A 9,136-nucleotide genomic window follows, 5' to 3' on the forward strand; every position below is an offset into this window, starting at 1 on the left:
TAATGACACCAAAGATTACTGTGTGCTTGTACAACTGGTACTTAGGGTCTTTTATCATCCAGCAGATGAAAGACCTGGATAAATCCAGACCTTCCCAGCAGGAAGAAAATAGCCAGAAATCCAAGCAGGAAAAAAAGAATCAAAAATCTAGGATTAGCCGGTTCAGTGACTGTGTTTCGGGAACTAGCTGAAGATCAAGTTAGATTGTAATCTTGAGAAACAGGGAGTTTTCCCCTTTGTGATTTTAGGAACTAGCTGATTATGACCTTGAGTGATCTTGAGAGGCAGGGAGTTGTCCCCTTGTGACTTTCTGTGACACCCTCCCTGCCCCTTTCGGATTATTGGGCTGTGGTTTCTTCCTATAAAAACCACTTCTCCAGGTCACTCGGGGTCGAACTCTTCCCCTGAGTGGGTTATGAGTCTCGGCCCCAGTGCACTGGTTCCCATCTCATCTCATCAATTAAAGCCTCATGTGATTGTAGCAAGGAGGGTCTCTTGTGAGTTACTGGGGGGAGGATCGTGTTATCCCGAGACTTGAGTGAGAGTCTCCCCGCACCAGGGGTCTTTCAACAGTTGTGCGTCCATAGCAGTCTTTGGGGCCACTGGCAGTGGGGCCAGGATTTATCCCTAATACTTGAACTGGCTTCTGGGAGCCCTTTGTCTTTGGCAGGATACCTTTCTCAACCTGGACGTCACGGGGAGGGCGTTGGTCCTTCTGGGCTTTGTTAACTCACCGTGGGAAGCCTTACCCTCTCTCAGGAATGTATGGGGGGTGGGGTGGGAGAAAGCCCGAGTAAACAGAAAGACAGGAGGGACTGGGAACTGGGATTGGTATGTAAAGTTTCAATTAAATAATAATAAAAAAAGAAGAAGATAACTAGGTTTATGTCCTTTTCTGTAGAGCCTGGCTATTCTCTGCATTCAGTCCTTTCTGGCCTCCTGACCTTTCTTGTTCCTTTTTGCAGGTTATTCTGTCCCCACAGGTACATTTGTTCCTATATATACATATATATTATTGGCTAGGTTTTGCATATGAGAGAGACTGTGTGATTTTTACTTTGATATTGTGTAATCTTAGTTAATATTATACATTCTAAGTCCATTAATTTTCCTGGAAATTTTATGACTACATTCTTTTTTTAAGCTGAACAGTATCCCTTGTTATGGCGAATAAAGCAGCAATAAACATGGAGTGTAAATAACTCTTCAGCAGGGTTTGGAGTACTCTGAGACGGCTCTTGTTTCAATGGAGCACACTGAATACTATCAGAGTGTCAAGAGTGCCACGAATGAATGAAAAATCCCACATGCTTAATCGGCCCAGCCATCAATGGTGACATACAAAGCGCTCTCTTCTCTCGGCTTCATTATGAGCACTATTTCCCTACAAACATCCTGCTCTTAATAACAAAAGTTTACCAACAAACATATTTCTTTGAGTTGCACCAAAGTTCACTGAATGAAAAGCAGGCTTTTCTGTTTAACAAAGACACTGGCTCTCACAAAAGGACAAGGAAAGGAGCCTTTATTTGTCTGGAGCCTTTATTTGCAAGTGGAAGCTACCAGCAGTCATCAATTAAAAGTTCCGACAGCTAGTAACAGCGTAAGCTCAGCCAGAAAGAGTAGTGGATTGTGGATGCAAAACTAAGGAGACAAAACTGGCTCTGGTTTAAAGTCAGTTTGCAAACGCTGCCATTTTCGAAAGATTTTTTTTAAAAAAAAAAATCCCAACACATCAGTATATTGTCAATACTGTCATTTCACTTGTAGCCATTAGAAGAGTCTCCGAAATCTTAAAGTTGATTTTATCAAGTTACTTTCTCCTCATCCAATGTTAAATAATACTTAGGAGCTATCCCTTTTAAGTATTACTTAATTCTTTTAAGAATTAATTCTTTTAAGAATTAATTAATTCATACTATTGTCTAAAACGGAACACAGCAGAAAACTACTCAAGGGGGCTAGTGAAGCTAAAGAGTCCTGCCCTTAGAAGCTAAACATTCCTACCCCATCCAGCCTTCCCCTAGCCCCACGACCCTGCATCTACAACCTTCCCCCATTTTAAAGACGGGTAAGATTCCCGGAGAAATGGTGGATTGTAGGATTTTGGGGGAGGGGAAGAGAAGTATAGGGAGCAAGGGAGAGAAAGAGATGACTTCCCAATTTAGGAGAATTGGTCGACGTACCCTAAAAGACTGTTCTTTCCTATGTAACATGAGTAAGGTGAATAGATACTACTTGGGGACGATACCAGTTTTATTGTCTCCGATTGGCAAATAAGAAAAAAGATTGACAGTATCGAGTGAAGGGAATGTAGGGGGCGGGCTGTTATGTTAATGGAGGGATAAGCCAGGGCTGGAGCTCATTGATGACGCGACCCTCACGTGACCAGCAGTCGACGTGTGCAGAAGTCCTTATAGTCCAGGCCCAGTTCCTCAGTAGCAGCTCAGTCCTGCAAGAGAAGAGTAACCCAGCGCTTTCCAGGTACTTTACTAGTGGGCGCTGGCTCAGAGACCGTAGGGTGGAGGGAGCAGAGCTCAGAAAGCACGCTCATCCTGCACTATTTCTCTTTCTTAGGATTCGCTAAACTATTTTGTGCGAGAGGTTTGAGACTGCTTAGTGAGGGATGGGGCAGACTGTGAGGGAGGTAGTTAATGAGTCCCGCAGAGAGAAAGAAAAGAGACGGGCAAAGGCAAAATACCAGAGAGATGGAGAGAAGAAACAATAACAACGTGAGAAAAACTTGCCTCGTTCTTCTCTCTCTTGCTGGGAAACGGAGGGTACAGATGAAGGCGGGGTTGCCACAAAAGGAGGGAGAAGAGGGGGACCTGGAAGAACTTTGTGCTATCAACGCTTATATTTGTAAAAGAGACCTTTTGATCCACGCACTGGCGTGCTCACCAAGCACTCCTGTCTTTCTTCAGGACTCTTGTCTTTGGGGCGCGACATAAATCGAGGTGCAAGAAGAGAGGCAAATCTTCAGATACCTACAGGTCAGTGCAAGGGTGCGATTGCTTTAGGTCCCTCTGGGTGGGGGTAGAAGTGTGGAAGACACCAAAGCACATCCCAGGGGCGCCTCAGCGACTTTCCATCCGGATTAAGCACAGAAAGCCCGTGCAGATCCTGCAGCGGAAAAGGAGTGAAAGAATAAAGGGGAGATGCTAAAGACATTTGAGAGAGAGAGAGAGAGAGAGAGAGAGAGAGAGAGAGAGAGAGAGAGAGAGAGAGAGAGAGAGAGAGAGAGAGAGGAGGCTGCTAACCAGACCTTCGCCTGGGAGAGGCTGAGGACGGGATGACTTGGGAAAGCCTTAAAGGGCGGGAGTGTTAGAGCCATGCGGTACGGGAAGGGTTAATTGCTTCCACGCCGCTCCCATTTCGGTGCTTGGAGAGGTTTGTTGCAGGGCCTGCTGGGAAAATGGTGGGCTGGAGCCGGGACAGGAGAAGATGGAGTTAGAGAGCAAGGAGAAGGGGGAGGGAAGGGGAGGTGGAGGAAGGGGTGGAGTCAGGAGCTCAGAGCCTGACTTGTCTAGTTAGAAAACTTTTTGGCAATTGGAGACCTGACTCAGAAAAGTCAGTCGCTATGGGAACACGTGAGCTTGTTCATTTCCCTAGCACCTAATCTGTTTTGCTTCCTTGTTTTTTTTCCCCTAGGGTTAATTTATTCAAAAAAGAAATACTCAACATGCAAAAGTCTTGTGACGAGAATGAAGGAACACCCCAGAATACACCAAAGGCAGATGACGGCCATCCTTCAGAAGACTCACCTCAGCAGGCAGGAGGAAATCTTCAGGCTTCTGGAGAAAGTGTGGGGGAGGATGCAGATGGAAGTCTTAGAGCAGAGCCTGCTCAACCCAGCCCTGAACCTAAAGAGGACACTCCCACAAGGCATCTGAACCCTGACAAGTGATCAGAGGAGTGGATGAGTTGGAAAGGCTTAGGGAAGAGATAAGAAGAGTAAGAAACAAGTTTGTGATGATGCATTGGAAACAAAGACATTCCCGAAGCCGTCCCTATCCTGTGTGCTTCAGGCCTTGAAATCTTTTTTCTCTGATGTTGAAATCTGGCTGCTGCTTTCTTTCTCTTAGCGTTTTCTGATGTATCTTTGAACTTCATTTTACTTTCAATTATCTGGCGGTATTTAGATAGTTTCGGTGTTATCAGCATCTCATTGGATTTTGGATTTTGACCCATTTTCCACGTTTATTTTTCAGTTGGAAAGTTTCACCCTTATGCATGGAAATGTGTTCATTCCATATTATACAATTTAAAAGCAGCATATTTAGTATCAACTCGCATATATAGGAAAATTCCTAATTATGTGTGTACATGTATCAAAAAACTTAACAGTGCTTTTTTTTTGTGGTGTGTTTTAATTTTGCCTTTTGCTTGTGTGTATTTTTAATGAATATGTCTCACAAAGAACTTTTTAATAAGTGGGAGTTAATTAAAATTAATTTGTAACCAGCTTGTAGAGGCAATAAAGGCACTAAACTCTTGATGAAGAACTATTAAAAAGAAATGTAAACCTGGAATTACCTCTGGATTTCTTAGCCAGAGGAATAAAACTGGCAATCATGATAGATACACTTGCTTAAGACTTGGTCTTTTCATGGGGAAAATCCTTGCCTCGTTAGGATCTGTGTGGAGCATTAGTGGGCCGTCATCTGAGGGAGAAGATGGCCTCGCTCACCTGAAGGCTGGTAGGCAGTGATGGGGGCTTCCATGCCAATCTGTTGAGTTCCCCAGCCCTTTCCTGGGACCTGTCACCCGGCCAACTAGGGCCACTTAGGCTAGATCCTTTGCTCTCTGCTGGCCCCGCCACTGGGGGTACTGAGTATCAAGATCCCACTGGGTTTCCTGGAATTCCCCAGTTGTGCTCCCATCCCACCCCCAATGTTCAAATACAGGCAGTGTCACTAGAATTGGCTCTTTTTGTTTGGGTTATTCTGTAGCCCAGGCTAGCCTGGAATTCATGGTAGTCCTTCCTCAGCTTCTGAAGTGCTGAGACTGTCAAGTTCGAGCCACAGCACTTCCGGACGTTTCAAGCCTGTTCAGTAGCAGCACAGCACAGTAGGTAGTGAGCTGTGCTTCATGCTTAGCTGCTCTAGCGGAGGATTCAATTTCTAACACCCGCAGGGTGGCTCATAACTCCCTGTAACTCTAGTTGCAGGAGATCTGAAACCCTTTTCTGGTCTTCACACAGACATGGTGCACATGTGTTCATGCAGGGTCATACGTACACATAAATTTTAAAAACGTCTGCGTTTATGAGGGTGACTTAGAGAGTCTTTAGCAAAAGCCATCCCTTTTGTTTTTAAATGTGGCTCATTTTCCTTTGTATGAGTCCCAACCTGTTATAATGACCTTATTTGAGAGTAGACCAAAGTACCGGTTTAAATGAAAAAAAAAAAAAATATATATATAAAATTGCTGGGCATTTTGGTGTTTTTGCTTTTGTTTTTTGACACATTTTATCCCTGTTGCCACTGGCTTGCTTTGTAGCTTAATATGACCTTAAGCTTCTGATCCTCTGGTCTCCACTTGCCAAGTGCAAGGACTGCAGGTGAGTACCACCGCTTTCAGTGTATGTGATGCTGGGGATCAAATTCAATGATTTCAACATAGTAGGAAAGCACTCTGCCAACACAAAACAAGATTGTGTCCTTGCCGTCTAAGAAAAATCTATCTGATGGCTACAGGCAGGCCCCATTGGTTCAGGAGACCCTCAGGGAACATGTGTAAATTGTACAAAGTTGTTTTGTTTTCCATCTCATTTCTTGCAAGAAAAAAAAAAGGTTGATAAAGCAAAGATGTGTGTGTATGCAGGTGTAGCGAAGAATCATAACCACCCCCATCTACCTATCCCATGCTGACATAAGGAAAGATTCATAAACTTTCAAAGGTACTATGGACATGATGAATGTAATTGCAGTAGAATGGCTGTTGGATAAATGACAGGTATTGCATTGCTCCTGTAGAATAAAGGGTATCTGATTCTACAGGATATAGATTCTGATATCTCCATATACTGATAGGGGTTTGTCTGATACATCATGCTTCAATGGTGTTTTAACAAAGTTTAACTATTAATGAATACCTTTGTTTTTAATATAAAATGAGTCAATTCCATTTTAAAATAAAAAAATAGAAAATCTAGATAAGCATAGAAAGGTGAAGGTAGAGAAAAGATTAGAATGATCTGTCCCCTTTATTTAGCATCTATCAGGAATTATAAGTGGATGACATTAAAAAAAATTCTTCATGGAGCTGGAGAGATGGCTTTGGCTGTTCTTCCAGAGGACCTGGGTCCAATTCCCAGCACTCACAGGGTAGCTTACAACTGTTACTTCAGTTCTAGGACACCCGGTATCCTCACACAGACACGTGTAGGTAAAATACTAATGTATATAAAATTATTTTTTAAAACAAAAATAAAACAAAACCGTACACTTACCCAGTGCCTGAATCTACTATTTTCCTTTAGAGCCCTCTTTGGCCTACGTCCAATGTCAGCTCATTTTTCCTTTAAATTTTTAAATTACACTTCTTTATTAGTGTGCGAGTGTGCAAAGGTCAGAAGACAACTCGGAGGGGTCAGTTTTCTCCTGCCACGCGCAGTTTGAGATGGCGCTCAGTCTTTACAGCAAGCACATTTTACTTCTCTGGAGTTAGAACAAATAATTGTGGAGAGGAGAGAGGGAGGGAAAGTGAGAGACAGAGAAGATTGTCGTCCAAACGCTTCCCTAAAGTGGCGTGTGTTCTCTCCTTCAGCAGAGTCACCTGGGGAGGATCCTGAGCATCTGATTTCTGGGGCTCCCATATAATTCACTTGATTCATACTCTGAAGATAGGGGGAAATACAACAGAGCTAACAAGCGGCCCCAGGGAATCACTGGTATGGTCAGGGTGCTTCCAAACATAAACGAAGACCATGAGATAGATAGAAGAAATCATTAGTGAACGCTGAGGCTGGAGAGATGGCTCAGCATTAAAGAGCATTGGCTACTTTTCCATTGTGTGTGTGTGTGTGTGTGTGTGTGTGTGTGTGTGTGTCTGAATGCTTACTGACATTTCAAAGTTAAAGTTAGAATGCTTATATAAACATAAATAAAATTTTAAAGAAAAATATTAACGGTTCTATACTCGAAAGCTTCCTGTTTATGATCAAATACAGAATTAAAAAGCCAAAGGAGAGATGTAATATCAGATAAAATTTTGTTTCTTGAACATCATGCTGAGTTAGGCATTCCCTTCTTGCAACATGAGTAAAGCATATTAGAAAACCCCTACAAATGCAGATGTTTGTTCAAGATTACACCAGCCAGATGGATGGTGGTTGGGCTGGAATTCCCACCGGAGGAAGGTTCCAGAGGCTAGAATCACTGTGAAAGTTTGATTAGAAAGGCTATATTCAGTACACTGGTACTAAGGAGGACCACTCTGGCACAGGGCACTCCTCTGTGGGCTGAGCGTGCCTTTTGGCTTCTCTGCTCAAGACCATATCAGCCCTGAGGGTTTCCAGAGCTGAGGGCGGAGCTATCCTGAACAGACATACCTGGAGGGCTGTTTCCACTCCAAGCCAGAGCATGTTATCTTTTCTTCTGTTAATCTTTCTCTTTGGGGAAATGTATTTTTTTTCCAGGAGAAGAGATAAAGTCTCAAAGCTTCCCCACTGGAAACACTGGTGAGGACAGCCTTTGAGATACTTAGGTGTCTCACGGGGTCTGTCTTGGTCACTGGGGTTTGAAAAATAAGGAGCTGAGCCTTGCCTCGAAGTTCAGTGAACTGGCCTCTGGAATAACTGGCAAAAATGAGGTTACCTTGCAAATAAGATGTCCCCTATTCTCGTCTCACCCACCCTATTCAGACTTCCAGAATGGCCTGAAATGTGGTTCTGTAATGAGTTAGCTCTGTGTCTAATGCAGGACATCTCATATCTGTCAGCTCAGAACCAGAATCGTAGATGATCACAGGTAAAGGAAAGCTTGCAAGGGCTTCGGATCCTACATCTTGGGAGAAAAAAAATGCTGTTATTTGTTATTTGAACTGCCCTACACTGTAGACTCAGTTTTTGATTTGGAAACTCAGGGTAGTCCAACTGAAATGATGTTTAGATGCTTTTTAAGGGACTGGAGACATGGTTCAGTGGTTAAGAGCACTTGCTTCTCTTCCAGAGGACCTGAGTTCCTGGTATCCACATTTTGTGCTCACAACCACCTGTGCCTCTAGCTCCAGGAGAGCCACTGCCTCTGGCCTCTTTGTGCACTTTCATTCGCCTGTATATGCGCATGCACGCATGTACACGTAAAAGAAAAACAAAAACACTGCAAAAAGCAAATAAAGCTGCTTTTTAAGGCATTGCAGGTGGAGGAAGTAGGGTTCTTCATATTTGTCATCTGAAGAATATTTCTGGCATCTTTTGTTACTTTCGTCATTTTTATTTATTTGTTTATTTATTTATTTTTTGAGACAGGGTATTTCTGTGTAGCCTTGACTGTTCTGGAACTCACTTTGTAGACCAGACTGCCCTCCAACTCTCAGAGATCCACCTTCCTCTTCTTCCCAAGTGCTGGGATTAAAGGCGTGCGCTATAAAGCCTGGCTGCTTTCGTTATTTTTAATAATGTGTGTGTGTGTGTGTGTGTGTGTGTGTGTTCATGTGTGGGTATGAGCATGCCTATGTGGGGTTAACCACGGAGGCCAGAGGTGTCAGACACTCCCTGGGAGCTGCAGTTACTCATAGCTGTGAGCTTTGAGCTGTCGGATGTGGGTGTTGGGAACCCGAACTCTTCAAAAGCCTTAAGAAGCTGCTAACCTTAGAGCCTTCTCTTTTGGGAGTTTAGTTCCAGTGCCTGACTTCTTAAAGGATTATTTGGGTAAAGAGGTGAGAACTCAAATTCTTTGGTTTAGAAATGCAAAGTGGGGCCCTTAGGAATGTCTCAGCAGACAAAGGTGTTTGCTGCCAAACCTGACCCCCTGAGTTGGATATCTGGCACACGTAACAAGGAGGGAGAAACAAGGAGGGAGAGAACCAACTCTTCCAGCAGGTTTTCTTATAAATCCCACAGAGAGAGAGAGAGAGAGAGAGAGAGAGAGAGAGAGAGAGAGAGGGAGAGGGAGAGGGAGAGGGAGAGGGA

General features: G+C 43.6%; 1 protein-coding gene across 1 annotated transcript; it reads left to right on the plus strand.

Moving 5' to 3' along the window:
• Positions 1-2,385: 2,385 nt before the first annotated feature.
• On the plus strand, positions 2,386-4,584 carry Tceal8 (transcription elongation factor A like 8). The gene is given in 4 exon segments (XM_050130403.1): positions 2,386-2,484; positions 2,925-2,993; positions 3,652-3,896; positions 3,899-4,584. Coding segments are annotated over 2 exon segments (351 nt in total). The 5' UTR covers positions 2,386-2,484; positions 2,925-2,993; positions 3,652-3,682; the 3' UTR covers positions 4,036-4,584.
• The last annotated feature ends 4,552 nt before the right edge of the window (positions 4,585-9,136 follow it).

This window comes from Alexandromys fortis, unplaced genomic scaffold (assembly GCF_014885135.2).
Source record: "Alexandromys fortis isolate MF-2015 unplaced genomic scaffold, M_Fortis_MF-2015_v1.1 scaffold_331, whole genome shotgun sequence".
NCBI lineage: Eukaryota > Metazoa > Chordata > Mammalia > Rodentia > Cricetidae > Alexandromys > Alexandromys fortis.